Source organism: Cygnus atratus, chromosome 12 (genome assembly GCF_013377495.2).
Source record: "Cygnus atratus isolate AKBS03 ecotype Queensland, Australia chromosome 12, CAtr_DNAZoo_HiC_assembly, whole genome shotgun sequence".
In the NCBI taxonomy this organism is placed as follows: Eukaryota; Metazoa; Chordata; class Aves; order Anseriformes; family Anatidae; genus Cygnus; species Cygnus atratus.
In genome coordinates this window covers 3528894-3546517 of record NC_066373.1, presented here as the reverse complement: position 1 = coordinate 3546517, position 17624 = coordinate 3528894, and the positions used below count along the sequence as shown (strand labels likewise).

The following is a 17624-nucleotide window of genomic DNA, read 5'->3' as shown; positions in this document are numbered from 1 at the left end:
AGGGACATCGTCACACATTTTGTCTAACTATGGGTTTAAGTTCTGTTAAGACTTAGATTTCAATGTTAACAAGCCATGCAGAAAGTTGGTTTGTACAAATGTTTTTCAGATCATTCCTAGACCCTGAGAGAATCCCTCCCAGCCCTGAGATTAGGTAATGACAGCAAATTAGGCTTTGCCTGAAAAATGTCTTTATCAAGCTTGCACTGTACTGTGCATGCATATTACCACTGTGATGGCTGCATAGGAAGCTGTGGAAACTAAAATGGAATGCTGTGCTTATGCAGAGTATTTGTAATTACAACGAGACGACTCCTACTGACCATGTTGTCACCCCCTAGCCTATTTTTTTCTGCTCATCTTCAGTATTTAACTTTATTACATAATTAGAAGATTTGCTAATACTTAAATAATCAAATCATGGCTGAAGCTCTAATATTCAGAACTGTGTTCAGACTAATTAGTGTCAAGTATTCACAGCTTTGGTTATTGTACGTAGACTCTGTCCTGGGAGCATCTGTTGATGCTTGTTTCAATATGCTACCATGTTGTTCCTGACAAATGCCTCTGTTTCAGTCCATTCAGGGAGTGTGCTCTGAACTAGATTGAAATAAAGTCGCCCAGAAGCAAAGTGGAAGGTCAAAAAAAAAAAAAAACCTCTCATTTTTTTTCGAAGGAACTTGACACAATCTTACAGCAAACGAGCTTCTGCCAGCCACCCATAAACTAACCATAGCGTAGATAACTGCTGTTTATTACTTTATTCCTGGTGTAAGGTTCAGTGCTTCAGTTGTCATCCGAATTTGTGTTAAATGCTAGAATTTCAGTTGTACTCTTGGCTAGATATTATCCTACAAAGTTCGCATTGCACCTTCAGCTAAATTAACTTTCTACCACAATTATAAAGGATACGTTCTGTTTTCTGCTCCCCACTTGCCCTGAGTTGGCTCTTATGATTGTGTAGTGTACAGTAAGCTGATTAGCTTACCAGAACAGAAGAAAATACTCTTGTGGATTATTTTTTTGCCAGGTTAGCCTTTGGTAGCACAAGTGCTGGAAGCTTGCTGGTGAATGGAGGAGCAGTCTGGGAGGGCAGACCTGAACCCCCTTGCTTTTAGCTGTGGTAGACTTAACTCGCCCACAGAAGGAAACCCCAATCTTTATTTCAAAGCAATTACTATTTTTTGATTCTTTTCCAAACTGAGATTTTGGAAAAGAAACAAAAGTTCCAGCTTATTTTGAATTGGCAGGGATTTGAAACAATTCACTCTTATTGTGGCTGGAGGAATATTACACGTTACGAGTTGCTGCTTGTGCTTTTTACTGTTTTAACAGCAGGTAAAGAACTAGCTCTCGGTTCATGTGTGAACTAACAAGTTGCTACATCCTCAGATGAACTAATGAGGACTGGTTATGTTGTGGATTTCTGTCCCGTGTCCTCTAAAACCCATGGCCGGCCTCTGCAAGCAGATGAAGCTGCGGCTGGTTTTGAGCTGTGCGTCCTGGCAAGGCAGCCAGCGCGTAGCACTGATTCAGTAGCCGGTTACTGTTGGTGCTGAATAGAGTTAGGTGATGCCTGAGATCTCCCAACCCTTCCCTCTTAAGTGGTATCAGGCAACATCACTCCACCTCCCTGCCTCCAGGCTGTGGATTTAGAAAGAAACTTAAGCTCTCTCTTCTGCTGGGTGATAGCTAGTGCTGATTGCAGAAGTAGCTGGTGAAAGGCAGCCCGACAGGCACAGTGTTAGGAAATCCTGGGTGTGGGGGGAAGGCTGAGTGCATTTGAAATTCAGGCTCTTGTTAACATGATTTAAAGAAAGCAGGTTTGTATGGAGAGTTTTTCTCTCTCCCTTTTTAAGTTTCTTTTAGCTTAACCGGCAGCCAGATCAAAATTGATAGAGGTCACATCTGTTTACAGCTCATTAATCAACGTATTGAGAGAAAAGCAATTAACAACTGTATTTGTATTTTTATATTGTAATTTAGCATGAAGTTCTATTCTGAAATTGTGTGAGCTACTGATCGTGCAAGACATTGTATATGATTATTTGACTGATCTTTATTAATTAATCTGGAGTATTTTGCTATTGCATGCGTCAGACCTCAACACACGTTGAATGTGTGTTACTCTTCAGTTGATTTTAAAAATATGTACATCTCTTTTTTTTTTTGAAGTTAATATTTTTGCCAACTGACTTTTCTAGAAAGGACTTGGGGAGTTTTGAAACAGTTACGTAGCAAAACTTTCTCCACTAGACTCTGTTCTTCCATAGGATTATTTCCTTGATTCTCCTTTGGGAACTTCTGCTGAATGATTTCATTGATATACTTGAAAACACGCACCTGTTGACACGTCATACATAAGTTGGTCAAAAACGCTGAAAATTTTTGGTGTACCAACTTACTCTATTGGAAATAGTGCTCAGTGTTGTTTGATTCTCTTGTAAAAGGTTGAAAAGTTTGAAAAGTGCTTTTTAGCTCCTCATCTTAGAGCAAACAGAAAATATTGAAATTCATGTATTTGACACAGTGACATCCGTGTCATAGGAAGACCTGCAAAACTAAATGACCTGCAAGCACTAAAATGTGAGCTTTCCGTAAACGTTTCCGAGACTCAGAAATTTCATTAATTTTATCTCTATTTGTGAAAATGGTTGTAACTGAGGTAGTCAGTGTTAGTAGTGGGAGCACATATGTTATAAAACTAATTAAGTTCCATGAAATTGCAATACTTTGTGGCTGATAATTTTTAGTGATATTGATATTCTCATGCCTGCCATGAGAATATTTCTTAGCATTTCATGTCAAAGTTCCAGGATAAATTTAAAAAAACGTAATCCACAAATTTCTCGGCATCGATTGTACATACGAGTTGAACATTGACTTGCATTGAGGTATGTCTGTTCCATTTGCATCAGTCATACATATCACACTGTCAGTCATACATTCAGCTGTCATAAAATTCAATAAGTTATTGATGAGCCTAGAGTTCCAAAAACTAGTTGCACTGTTTCTGTACAATTTAAAATGAAAATATTTTTCAGTTGTTAATGATTGTGATAAATCTTCACATGCCAGGAAAAAAAATAACAAGCTCTACATTTTTAGGGGCTAAACTGTTAAAGTCTTGCACTTTCTAGTTGGCTGTGGAAAAGGCTGACTTTGGAAGAAGTGTGGAGTTAAATATCGCACCATATTCTAGATGCACTTGCTCAGTAATTAACTTAATGCATTACATTGCTAAAGTCATTGGGTTTTAATAGTTATTCTTAATAGGTCAATTTAACAGGCGTTCCTTGCAGGAACAGTGCAGTGGTTTTGAAAATTACATATTTTAGGAAAAACTGTTTAAGAAAAGCTGAGATATACTCTATAGTCTTCAGGAAAATGCTTTTAAAGTGGTCATTAGGGTTGAGATAAAGAACAAGAACAATTTTTGTTTGAGGGAATGTTGCTTGTTTTCTGCGTTGCAGGAAAATACTTTTTTTTCCTTGATTTTTGTAGCTTTTTGATTAGATGTCATTCAGTAACTAAGGTTTGCTTTCTTTTGTCCAGGGGAAGAGTATCAGAGAATTGAATTTGGTGTTAATGAAGTTATTGAGACAGAGTCCTCTGTACTAAATAACACTGACTACAGTATTTCAAGCACTCTGAATCCTCAGGCTCCAGAATTCATTCTCAGTTGTGCACCTGCTCAGAAAACCCCTGATGATAGCCTCAGCGAAACAAACTACAACTCCATTGACTGCCAGTTCAGCGATCCAACCCTCGCTTTGGATAGCAGTTCTAATGCTGAAAACGATGGCTTGTCTGGAGGCCTCGGGCAAAGGGAGCGCAAAAAGAAGAAAAAAAGACCCCCTGGATACTACAGTTACTTGGAAGACGGCATCGCTCCCACAGAAGCTCTTGTAAATGGCCATGCAAATTCATCGGGACTGAACAGTATAAGCACGGAGGATACGGAACTGACGGGAGACATCCCCTCCCTGGCCACCCCAAGGACTTGCAACAGCCCGGACAATTCTGTGGACTTCGTTAACGAAGCTGTTTCTGATGATTCTGTTTCTAGCGCACTAGACAATACCAGGACTGCAGGGCAGCCTGAGGTATGCGGTGTTACTAATTCTGAACAGTTTTGCATCCCCTCAGAGACTGGCAGAGATAGCCCTTTAAGGACAGCTGTTGTACAGTCTTATGCTGGTACTGATACTACTGAAACTCTTGGCGTTACTAATGGACAAACACTTGAATCCTCGGGTGAGGACACAGCTGCCAATGGGGTAGAATTGCACACTGTGGAAAGCACTGACTCAGACCAAGCTAAGCCTGAGGAAGCTTCACCTACTACTGAGGCAACCGTCCCGGTTGCAGGATCAGTCCCTGTTAATCAGCCTGCAAAATCGTGGGCTAGTCTTTTTCACAATTCCAAGCCCTCTGCTTCCACATCTGTGGTCTATGTGGAGACTAAGTATACCCCTCCTGCCACATCTACTCTGGTCCCTGAAAAACAGGTTGAAGTCAAAGAGGGGCCTGTTCCAGTTTCAGAGGATCCTGTAGCCATAAAGATTGCAGGTATAGTTAACACACACGAGTGGATGGTACAGTAGAAGGGTATTGTTTCTTCGCTTGTAAACAGGAGTGCACAGTGTTGAGAGAAGGTTCCTCTGCTAATGTTCTTAATGAGATGACTTAATACACAGCTGGGAAAGGTGCAATTTAAATAAGCTAGGTTTGCGTCCCCCGGAGTTGAGTAAACATTGCAACGAGACATTGTCATACTGTACCAAGTGCAGTAAAAATACTGCTGCTTTTCAAACAATGTGCTTAAATGGTCTGTGATTTATTTTTTTTAATGTACTAGTTAGATTCGACTGTATACTGTTGTAATAGGGAGAACACATTAGAGAAGTTTGTTTTGAAAACAGTGTGTCATATTATCTGGTATTTACGATCTTGTAATGCATTCCAGAAAAGAAAAGTGTTAATAATAATTTTGTGCTGGAGTACCTGAAATTCCTGGATGCTTGCAGGAGCTTAAGTGTAACACCTAAATAGGTTCTGCTTCAGGAATTCTAACTCAGGAAATAGTATTTATATTTATGGATCTGTTGTTTTAATGGTTTGTCTTCCGAATTTTGAAGAATCATCCTTACCCATTTTAAACTATATTATTTTATTCAGAAGTAATGCTATTTACTGCCTGTTAGAGTAATCATAATTAACCGTCCAAAGGGTACATTCAGAAAAAACGTGTGATATAAAGGCTCGGACTGTTGGTATTGTATCTGTGGTTCTAATGAGAAATGCTAGCATGTGAATGACGTTTGTTTTCCAAAGGAATCTGCAAAAACATGAAGAAAAATAGCCAATTAGTTGTATTTTATGTCACTGAACAAAAATAAGTATTTTAAATTTGTGAAATAGTCCGCATGTAAAAAGGTTTTTGCAAAATCCTGCTGACTTAGGCCAGAAGCTAATTTACAAGTACTGCAGCAGTTCGTGTGTGACAACTTCAAGTCAAAGATCATTTTCTCCTCTAACTGGAAGCTGACCTGGAGATTTCTGTTCAGGATGCCCCGAAGTACATGCCTGCCGCGCATCCACGTGCTTGCTCAGTAATTGTCTCGTTGCTTAAACCTGTCTGCTGAGCGGAAAGCTTATTCTGTGTATTTTTCATTTGAGTGTCACAAACGCAGTTGGCTGTACTAAGGTGTGTGTACGTGCAGATGCTGGTTTGTTGGAACCCGTACATGCAGTGTATGTTACACTCTAAGCTTACGCTGTCATTTGGTGATGGATTTTAACTTAAAACTTTTGTGGTATCAGTAAAAATAGAACTGCTTACCACAGATGAAGAAGTTGCTTCGTCTTGTCCAAGTTGCTTCAGCTTTAGGTTAACTTCGTACAGAAACAGTAAATGTCTACAGTTTTTTTGCCACCAGGTGGGAGCAGAGCTTTTATTTTGTCTCAGTGTATTAAAATAGCAATATTATTTTTATGCAGTTTTCTTTTGCACCTTCGCTATTAGCTTGCTTTGCAGCGGAAAAAATTGATTATAGATCCTTTTTCCAGTGAAAAGGAATGCATCTGCTCATTTCAGTTAATTTAGGTAGGAATTATATTGCTGCAATTCCTGTAATTCAGGTGCTGCTGATTTTACTATAAAATGTTTACACAAGCATCTGTATGCCACGCGATCAGTGCTTTGCTCTGTGGAAGGAGGGGACTTTCTTTAAAAAATAACAATAAATGAAAGATGGTGTACCTGTTTCCCCAACGGGACTGAGAACACTTTATTATGTCCTTTGTTTCTACACCCACATACAAAAAGGTGTTACGTAAGTGTTTTGAGTTCAGCAAGCAAAGTTAGCAAATCTTCTGACTTAATGTTGGAGCTCTGAGGCCCTTCTGTACAGCTTCTGTTTAGAACAGGTGCTCAGGACATGAGCACAAATGCCTTTTCTATGGATAAATCAGTGTTTTGTACCTTAATTTCACCAGTTGCTACACAGGGATTAATGGTTCACAGGCACCTTGAAATTAATTTGATGCTACTTCATTCATCCACAAAGGTCTGTGGCTTCTTAGTCCTCAAGTTAGATGAAGGCTACAAAAGATGAGGTGAGATTCAGGACCAGAAAACAAAACCGTTCTCACGTTAATCTTCATGGGGACAAAAGTCCCGAACAGTTAATTTTAGTAAGTGGCTAAGGTGTGCTGTGAGTGGCTTTACTGGCATCGCTAGTAAAGAGGTGAAGGGAACTTCTGAAGCAAGTTATGAGCAATTAATGTTTATTTGGCAAAACTTGAGGAAATCGCGGAATAGCAGAGCGGTAGAGGAGAAGAGGTGCAGGCTTGCATATTTAGAAAGGGACCATGGTACGAGTTCTTCATGTTAGCCTAATTTAAATGCTAGGACAAACATTTTAATAATTCATTTCTAAGGGATAGTACGGTTATAAATATTCTATATCTGTCAAAAAATACCAAACTTGGTCAGGTTTAACTTGCCACATTTCACAGCTAATGACTACGCTGTGGTGAATAACTGGATGATAGTTGATAGTCTTATCTAGGCTTTGAGTAAGCTAGGAAGACTAGCTATTCTCTGGGTAGTCTTTTAACCATGTTTTTGGTAGCGAGGAAGAATTTCTATGGGGGAATCTAAAAAGATTTTCTGAATCCTGTTTTCTTGCAGTGTTTTCATTATGGATGTGGAGGATGGAATGAACAGTGCACATAACATTTGTTTAAGCAGGCAGGTTCAGATGAATTGAAGAACACATTTCAAATTTGAATAAATCTGGAATGCTTGTACATTGAAAGGAAGTTAACCCAATAAAGATAAACGTGGAAAGATACACTGGAGCAGAAATCAAATGCAAGCATACAGTACGAGGAAAAATTGTTGTTAATAGTATTAGAGAATAAAAGGATCTGTAAACTCTAGGGAGTTTAAAAGTGTCCTGAGTAAAGCTGAAGATGACTAAATTTGATTTCCAGTTTGTCTTAATACCAATTTATACAGCAAAGATGGAAAGTAACTGTTGTAATTCTGTTGTTGCTGATGAGGACTTGATGAAAATGTTTTGTTCCTCTTTGAGCTTTACTTCTCTGGGAAGTGCAGCAGAGAAAAAGAGAAGTAAGATTTGAAAACTGTAATCTTTCAACAAACTTGAAAAATTAGGATTTACTTTGTCTCAGAAGAGATTGGAGGAGCTGCTATGAGAGATACTTCAAATATATAAAACAAATGTGAATTCCAGTTAGTGATGTGTGCTTTAGAATAACTTTTCTCATGGTTGTAAATGTATTTTGCTTTCTTTCAGTACTCTTGTAAAAGTTATTTTACTGTGTAAATGTTAGATGTGGTATGAAAATGTGGTATTGAATGTAATTACTGTAAACAAAAATAATTCTTTGTTAAAACAAACTTGCTGCAGTTACTTTAGACGTTGTTTACAAAGCAGTTGTATGACCACAAGAGGATGCTAAAGTCCCTAATAATATTTTTATTCCATATGGTATGGTGTGAGGAAAAAGAAAGTTAGCCTAAAAAGGTATTGGTAGGCTTTAAAAACAAGAGCTTTTTGGTTATTTTTACCCTAGTTTTCAACAGTGATTAGTTATGCTATAGGAAGTATATGTTAGTTATGTTATAGGAAGATTGAATGTGTGGACAACACTTTTAAAGCTTTGCTGCATTAATATATTCTGAAATACCTGAGCATTAATAATTCAATGGCAAATATATTTCAGCAGTCCCAGAAGGATTTTCATCTGTACCCGCAGTAGGTGCTGAGGTCTTCCCTGTTAGATCTGTTTGCTCTCTGCCCTTTTGGGTGCCCAGCTCTTTATGTAATAGAGGACTGATATTTATACCTTCTGCTTTTTGGTTAGAACTGGCAAGTTCAGAGCTTATAGTTGCGGAGAGGTTGGAAGAAGCAAGCCGTGGATTTTTGCTATTATCACCTCCTCTACTTACTGCTTCGTGCCTTGTTCTCCTGTCACCTTACTGCGTCTCTTTAGACAGTTCTTCTAGTGAACGGCTCCAGCTCTTAAGTTTATGTGGTGTGTAGCATGATGGCTTTAGAGGCCCTCACATTCGTTATAAAACCAAATAACCCTCTTGCTAGGCAGTTGCTATGTTTATTTGCATTTTCTGTTTTGTCTTGTATGCTTCTAGTCCTTGTTTCACAAATGTAAAACATGCCAGACCCAATATTTTCCTTAAACGGGTTTTATTTAGGTACATAAATAATAGGTCAGACTTCTAGGAAAAACTCCCCTGCTTGCTCTCCATTTCATAACTGTGACAGACTTCAGTTTATGAGCCACAGTTTTTACACTTGTGCCATCGCTGATAGATTTGGAAGTGTGAAAGCAGTAAAGCTTTAAATTGTGTAAGCCAGTAAGTAATCCTGTAGATTTTAAGTCTTAAAGCAGTAAATAAAACGTTCTGTTCAGAAGACTATGTTAATATCTGCCCGTCCTGTTTGCACTAAGATATTTTTGCTGTTTGATAGTGTATGTTGAAACTTGTAAACTAAGGCTGCTATATCAGCATCAGTTCTCTTCGGAGCAGGGGAGGAATTTCACAAATGTTCCATACAATTGGTAGCAAGGGATTGCAGCTAATGGGAATTTATATCTACATTTGCATCTATATCTATTTATCTAAATAAAAGAATCTTACGGTAGTAAAATAACGATTAAGACAAATAGTTCTCAATTTTGAAATGACAGTGATTATTTTTTTATACACCTGACCTGAATTGCAGGAAGTCTTCTGCTGAAGAAATCTGTCTGATTAAAATACGAACCCTGTTTAAATGAAGTTAAAATTACTTGCTAAGGTTTCTGGGAATCTTGTTAACTCATTTGCATTATTCTGTAAAGCATTAAATTCTTGTTTTGATGGCTAGCATGTGCATTTTATTGATGCTCAATTTACTGTTTCTCATTCTGCAGAAATACTGGAAAATGTAAAACTAATACATAAACCAGTGTCTTTGCAACCGCGAGGGCTGATCAACAAAGGAAACTGGTGCTACATCAATGCTGTATCCTTACCTTGGAAAAAATTAATATGCTTAAGTTAAAACATGTATTCTGTCTGTCTGAAAGTTTTCCTGGTTTACTCTGGTAAGTACTACAGAAAAGTATTTTCACATAACAATTCTGTTGATAAGATGTTTAATGCGAGCATCTGGGTATTCGGGTATTATTGAACTCAGTGTCTGAGGTTCTCTGCAGCTGGTTGCACAGTCCTGTTCAGTTTCTCTTACCTCTGCCAAAATATTTCAGAACTGTAGTTGTCTCATGACTAGAAGGAAACCTCCTTGTAAATTCTAGTTGTGTTTACTTGTGGCTCTTTGTGCAACAATTTAAGTGGTTCTTTTGTTAAGTGCTAGTGCTGCTAGTGAAAATATTAAGACTAATTTCAAGACCGATCATTGCAGAACCTAATAACGTATTTCCAGGTGAGCAGTTCTGCTTTAAATATCCACTTCTATCTTATAACCGATTCTGCACTCATCTGATTTTCCGTATTAGCTCCCAGTGTTCACTCTTATCATGTTCCATGAGAATTTTACTGAATTTTTGCTCACTCTAGGGATCAGGTTTATATCTCACTAGCTGTTGAGATAGCTGCCTTTTTTATTTCTTTGCCTCTTTAGTATTGCAATACATTTCCTCTGTTCACTGTTTTCATCATGTAGTAGCAGATTGATGTTTTAAAAATATTTTTCTCCCAAGGCATACTGTAGTTTTACTGGTTACTCTAGACTTGTCCTTAAACCAAGGAATGTTTCACATCACTGTTTCGGTTACGAGGGTGAATCACCACCTTTGTCTTCTGGCTTCTTCCCTTGTTTTTAGAAAACACACAAATGTTTCCAGGTTATCCATGTGCTGACTTTCAAATAGTTAATTTTGTGAAGTCATTCCTGTGAAAATAGCTTTCCTCTTGTGTTCCTAGACCAAATGCTACCTTCATCTTTAGTTAAAGTATTTGAAATGATTAAAATGTCAGTGAAATCACTGCATGTTTCAAGATGCTGGGGTTTTTAAGTAGGACTTCCGTACATTAATAGCTAATGTTTTAAGAAAAGTCTGTCCATGAGTTCAACTATAGTTACCAGATTAGTCTACATAATAAAGAATTAAGTTTGTACAGTTTTAATATGATTGAATATTTGGTTAATATGCAGATTATTTTTTCTGAATATTTCCTTAATGCCACTGCGTAGACCCTGCAAGCCTTGGTTGCTTGCCCTCCAATGTATCATTTAATGAAGTCCATTCCAATGTATTCAAAATCACAGCGGCCGTGTACCTCAACACCAATGATAGACAGTTTGTAAGTAGCTTGTTTAAAAAAAAATCTGCGATCGGATTAAGCTCATTAAGAAAGCTCTAATGATTGTTACTGCAACTGATAAAAGCTACTATCTATCCAAAAGTTTATTGTGCTTTTTTTTTTGATGACGCTTTACTTTCATAATGAACTTTATATTTTATAATTACTTGAATTGTCAAGGAAGATGTTTCCTATTGCCTAAGTACAGCTTTTAATTAGTGTTCTATGTGCAAAAATGAACTGTGAGAACTGCAAGAGCTAATCTAGCACCTCATCATGATTAGCAACGGTCTGGTTAATTTTTATGTCTGAGCATTGAGACTTCCGTAGTGATAATTTAGGGTTTTTGGTTGTCTGTAATGACAATGATCTAATTTTATTATTTGTCCTTTTAAGTCTTAACTTGCTGCTCATGTGTAGTTGTTCCTTCCATTCTGTTTCAGTGTTCGTTTAATGAATGAGTTCACTAATATGCCTGTACCTCCTAAAGCCAAACAAGGTGAGTGGGAGTAGAAGGAGAAAAGTCTTTTAAAAGCATAATAAGAAAGCTTCGGGGTAAGGATCTACATTGTGATGTACCTAAGACCTGTAAATAGTGGTGTTTGATTCCTTCAGACTTCGGTCCTCAGACTTTGAGGGTTTCTAGGTATCTTTAAAAGTTTGCAGTTACGTTTCGGTTGGTGTCATGTTTTTCCTTATTGGTATTTCGTATCGAGAAGTCATACGTGTTGGACCTTATATACTTCATTCCGTTTGGTAGATCAAATGTATAAATGCAATAAGAATATATATATATTTTATAAAGGTTAGCTTAATTGTTAAGATGTCTTCTGGTAACATCCCCGTCCTAACAAATCATTTGGTATTCACTGTTTCCTTCCATATATATTTCCAGCTGTTTGGTTTATCAGCTTGCTCGGTTCTGTAATTCTGTGTTGTTTCTTTTTTTTCCCTTAAATACTTTGCACATCTGTTACTTCAGAACAAAACAGGGCCGTAACAAGTCTCTTCAGCAGTTAGAGAGTCCCTGCAGGAATGTGATCGTGGCTTTTAATTCCTCTCCATCCTGTGCGCTATTGCAGTGTTAAAACTTTGTATGATTCTTGATAATATGTGTTTAGGATCAATGACACTTAGGTAGTGGGGAATAGAGCATTTTTCAGTGTAAGTAAACCATTACAGGTTTCATTGTTCTATCTCTAAACCAAATCTGTTGTATTACAAACTTATAGAAATAAAAATCAGTTTCAGGAATGTGTTTATGTAACATTATAAGAAAATACCACAAGGCCTTGATTGTTCCAGTGATTTCCAAGCAGTTCAGACATTTCTGTGGTTTGCTGCTTTTAAGTCTTGTTTCTGTAAAACAAATCTTACTGCCTTATGCAACTTATTTTACTTCTAGGTCATTTTCATTGTGTTGTAGTTTTCAAGTCTATTTTCTGAGGCCCTCCTTTTATTACTGTTAAGTTGAACACTGTGTCAAAATATTTCAGGGGTGTTTGTTTTTTTCCTCCCTCCCTTCAGGAAGGAAAAGTGATCCATTACAAATACTTCCCTAAAACAAAAGTAGTACAAAAATTTAAATAGAAGCAGAATTATTTTTTCGTGGTGGTTATGGATATTCTTGTTAACCTTCATAGTGTTAGGTGCAAAAAGAGAGTACTAAATTTTCCAGACCATCTGTAAGTAAATGTCGAATCATGTATGATGTTTCTTGAAAAAAAGGTTATGGATGTGAGAGTTGTATCTTAAGGAGAGTTGTATCTTAAGCATTCTGACCTTCAGTTACTTGGCTGAAACTGTAAAAAAAAAAACAACCAAACAAACAAACCTGTTGATGAAACTGAATTTTGGATTCCAAAATCTAGTGATGTGTGAAATGATTATGAAGGTATAATGTAGAAAAACTTCTGTATGATGTTACTTATATATACTTCTCTTTGTCTTGCAGCTTTAGGCGAAAAAATTGTGAGAGACATACGACCAGGAGCTGCCTTTGAACCTACGTATATTTATAGACTTTTGACAGTTATCAAGTCAAGTCTGTCAGAAAAGGTGTGGTTTACAAGTCTCTTATTTCTGTAATTGCATCACAAGAGAGTCAATATACTTAAAACAACGTAAACACCATACATACATCAGTTTCTGTACCTAAATATCACCAAAATCAATTAGTTGGTAGTTAGTTATGATTAAGCTGGACTTAAATTGTGGGAAGATGTTCATAAGAACTTTAACAGTTTAATGTGTCAGAATAATGAAAAAATTGGAACAGAAAAACTTCTCTTTCTATAGGGAAGGTGCTGTATTGATTCCTATTTAAGAAATGATCAGTTGTTCGTTTCTGCTTGGGATTCAGCATGGAATGATGGAAGTTCCAGTGAGACTTAAAAATACCGTTTCAGGTTTAGTTTCAATTTGAAGAAAAGATAATGGTTCAAGCCATCTTTTGATTTGGACTTGGTTTGACTGCAACTTTTGGTATTACTTCTAAAGGAAATTGCAAAAATATTATAAACTAGCACGTTAAATTAAATACGTATCAAAAAGAATGAAAAAATGCTTGTATCTAGGTGAAACTTATGTATGTACTTGCTGTCATGGTAGGTTATCAATTAACATGTTGGTTCTTTTTGAAATAAAAATGAGGGGCTGTTACAATAAAATTAAAACTTTGACTTTGTACTTTAGACTCAGTAGTTGATAAATTTTAATGGGAAAGCCAGATGTTCAATGTCCTCTGTCTACCGTTAAGTTGAAAATATGAAAATGCCATACAATTATTTGAATTTTTTTTTTCAGGGCAGACAAGAGGATGCTGAAGAATACTTGGGATTTATTCTCAATGGACTACACGAAGAAATGCTGACCCTAAAGAAACTTCTTTCTCCACATAATGAAAGTTAGTATTTTCTGTAGCAAACTTCATTTCACTCAAATATTTGTCGGTAAAGATGTTTCCCCTCTTTTTGTGTTAATTTTGTAATACTGAGAAATGTTTGGAGTAGAAGTTGAGATAGGTTTAGAATGCTACGTTTTCAAGGACTCATCATATGTATTTCAAAAATAATCTTTTGCTAAAGTCTGTCCAAAGGATAAAGTCCATACTGTTTACTAATAACCTGAAATGCTGCACTGTATTTGTAAAAGCATTATGCTTCTATAGATACGGAGTGACATCTGATAACACGATGTGTACCCAGCCCTCCTGAACGCAAAATTTCTGTATTACAAATTTTTACTGAGCTCAGTTGAACATTATTTGAGGCTAACTCAAGTTGATTGGCCTTGTCTTAAGCATAGGTATGTTTCTCTGCCATTCATAATATCTGCAGTGTCAGTTGTTTACTGGGGTTTTGGCACTCTCCACAGAAGTTCAAAAATATAAGTGTATTTAGTCACTGATCTTGAAACCACTGTTGATTAAGATCTCTTTTTGGAAGTGCAGTTTTCTAGACTAACGGCTAATTTATATCTAATTTAAAACAGAACATATTCTATGACTTAAAAAGTCTTATTGACACAGGCGGAGACAAGAGACAAGTTTTCTTTGAAAGAAGTGTTAGGATTTGTACACAGCCTAAAATGCCATTTTATTTTACAGTGGCTTTATGTCTGGGTCCCCTATTAAAAATGAAACAAAACGCTGTTAGCCAAGTATAGAGTTTAGATCACCAGCTACCAATTTCTCTTTAGCAGAGTAATTTTTTTTGATATAAAATGGTCATTCCATATTTTGTTGTTTAACTGTATGCAGTTTATAGCCTCCTGACTTTGGCATTCATAACGACAATATTTGCTAAGTCTTGGGTTCCCTGTAAAATAGCTGTGCAGAAAGGGAGTTGTATTTAATAATAGCATAATTATGCTTCCAGAATAACACTTGACTGTCTAATTTTCTAACCAATAAATTTATAACTAAAATATATCAAGCTTTGTTAGAAAATTACATCTGTTTACATACGCTCATCAGTGAGCTGCTTTCTGTTCATATATGGATAGGTCCAGCTGTGAGGGAACCAGGAACGTACTAATTCTCATTTTCCTTTTCAAATCTATGGTCTGTGAAATCTCGATAATCTATGAAAACATTTTATCTTCTGAAAAAAGTTCATGTCTTCCTTTTAAGTTCTTTACCTAGATGCAGGTTTATTTGAAATATATATATATATATATTTTTTTTCTTCCCTTTTAAGAACTCACAGTTTCCAACGGCCCTGAGGCTCAGACTGTTCATGAAGAAGAGGAGCAAGATGAACAAGGAGAAGGCAGTGAGGATGAATGGGAGCAAGTGGGACCTCGCAACAAATCGTCAGTCACTCGACAGGCTGACTTCATTCAGACTCCAATTACTGATATTTTTGGCGGTCACATAAGGTATAGTACTTGTTAGCAAAAGATGTTGAGACTGTAGGCTGCTTTGCCTTCACAAATAACTTCTTCCTTGTTGTGTTTTTCACGGTAGTTGGGTAGAAGAAATTTAAACATTCACTCTCCCAGCAGGAACAAACTGTTGTACCATGAAGCATTTGTTATGCAAGTGAGGGTTCAGAAGATGAACCAGAATGATGAAAAGATTGATCCAAATGGTTCTGCGATTTGTTGTAGAGTATGAATATTTTTTAAGCAACTTAAATGAACATTTTGTTCAGGGAACAGAACTCCTCGATTGCATATAGAGGAGGAGTGTGAAATGTGAGCTTTGTGTAGTCATTAATATCTAAAAATTCCAAAGAACTTTTAGCTACCTAATTTTTGTGAACTCTGAGGGGTCTTTCCTCAGAATAGAAAGGGATAGCGAGATTTGTCAAGAGCTAAATGCAATCGGTAACAGAATTGAAATATAATCAAAAAATTATTAACTTTTTATTGTTTAGACACGTGCTTCACAGCAGCTGGAAAGTTATGTGTAATAGTTAATAAATAAAACGTCAAAGACGAAAGAAGTTTGGAAAAATGTAAATCACTACAAGATGTTACAGGAATGAAAAGAGTGTGGGACATTACTTGTATTCAGGTCTGATACCAGAGGAAGTCAGGAAGTGGATACTGAAAGAATATTTTTTGGAAAGGACGCCTCATGGCTTGTTTGGAGAAATGTATAATTTAAAATGAAAACAAGGTAAACACTTATTAAAAACATATTCTGAAACAAAAATGCTAGACTTGACGAATTATTTTTATATTGGAGACAGACACTTAATTGCTAGTGTTTGACTCCTTACGTTGCCAGGTATTCAGTCCAGAGGTGTGAATAATGCGGGCTAGTGCCTTCTGCCTGGGAAATACAGTGAAATTATTCTTTAGGGATTTGAGTCAGACAGCTGGCAAATAAAATGATATTTTCCATAAAAATTGGCAGACAGATGTTTGTATGTATTGAAATTCCATGTTGATGGTATCTTCACGTACCCAAAGTATTGTTAATACCCTGTAGTGTTTTTATCACGGTTGGAGTCTAGATCTCTGTAGGATTCCATCAGTATGTTAAATTACGAATATTTAGGGAATGCTCTCTTCTGTAGAAATCCACAGGAAGTGACATAAAATAGAGGTGGTACTGAAAAAGGCAAAAACTTGCACAGTGACAGAACCACAAGGTCAATCTGACATCTGTTGTCTACAGTCACCACACCCATTTTATTTAGCCTCCAAACTAGGTCACACAATTTACCGCAGAAACAGTATCCCACGTTGTGATGTTGGAAGGCTTCATCCTCTGAGGCTGAGGGTGGAGATAGGAAGGACTGAATACAGAATTGCCAGTAGAAGTCTACCAAAAAAGCATCAAAAATTGGAAAAAATCAAATGGAAAAAGGAGCTAGGAAAACATGGTGTGAATTGGCATCTTCTGGCTTGGGTCAGACTATTAAATGCCTATTTAGATGTAATCAATTTACTTTTTTTAATGCAGTGTGAGGCTTAAATGTAAGCACATAGAAAGAAGAGTTATGTCAGGGTCTGGTTTGTTCACATGCAGAGACCCTTTTGATTTTTTCACCTCGTGTGAATTTCAAATATTAGTTACACAGGCTAGCTCACATCCAGTTAGAAGCCTGCAAAGTATTTCCATAAATAGCAACAATTCTTCCCTTCAAATGAACTGTTATTTTAAAAGAATATACACATAATGTATTGTTGATGTTTAAGCAGGATAGCAATGAGTGTTTTCTGTTTTCATGAAAAAATTGTATCTTGGAACAGTACTGCTAACTGTAGAGTTCTTAGGATACATGAGATTATTTACTGAAAATGATGGATTTTTCCTTGATCAACTGAAATTTCTAATTATTCGGATTACTAATTTTATCTATGGAAAACTAAATTAAAACTAAATTGCATCAAAGGTTTTGCTGTCAGATCCATTTCTGCATTTTGAAGAAATGTTGCAATCTCATTTCATATAACTTAAAAAAAAAAAAACAAAAAACAAAAAACAAAAACCAATATTATCTTTTCATAATATCATCCATATTATTAATGAAGTCTTTAATCTATGGACTTGAAAACAGTTGGAATTGCTAGCAATTTTCTGTTGATTATTGCACTAAATAATGGCTAGCTTAAAAGGGCTGGGAAATGTATCTAAAAGCAGCAAGACTTACACAGTGGAGAGTTTGTTTGTTGGAACACTGTGCTTGCCATGTGTTGAAGGTTTTGTCCTTAAATATAGCCAAGGAGGAAGTGTTAAACTGAAATAAAGATGCTACTGTTTTTCATAGGCTCTCTTCCCTCTGAAGAATATATGTTTGCCAAT

At 36.5% G+C, this 17624-nt stretch overlaps 1 protein-coding gene across 1 annotated transcript in view; it reads left to right on the top strand.

Moving 5' to 3' along the window:
- Window positions 1-17624, top strand: part of USP10 (ubiquitin specific peptidase 10) — a 50820-nt gene that overhangs the window by 21965 nt on the left and 11231 nt on the right. Inside the window, exons 4-10 of the mRNA XM_035543753.2 lie at window positions 3556-4572; window positions 9472-9563; window positions 10755-10864; window positions 11308-11363; window positions 12819-12922; window positions 13670-13769; window positions 15064-15244. Coding sequence (XP_035399646.1) covers window positions 3556-4572; window positions 9472-9563; window positions 10755-10864; window positions 11308-11363; window positions 12819-12922; window positions 13670-13769; window positions 15064-15244 — 1660 coding nt within the window. The remainder of the gene's footprint in view (window positions 1-3555; window positions 4573-9471; window positions 9564-10754; window positions 10865-11307; window positions 11364-12818; window positions 12923-13669; window positions 13770-15063; window positions 15245-17624) is intronic.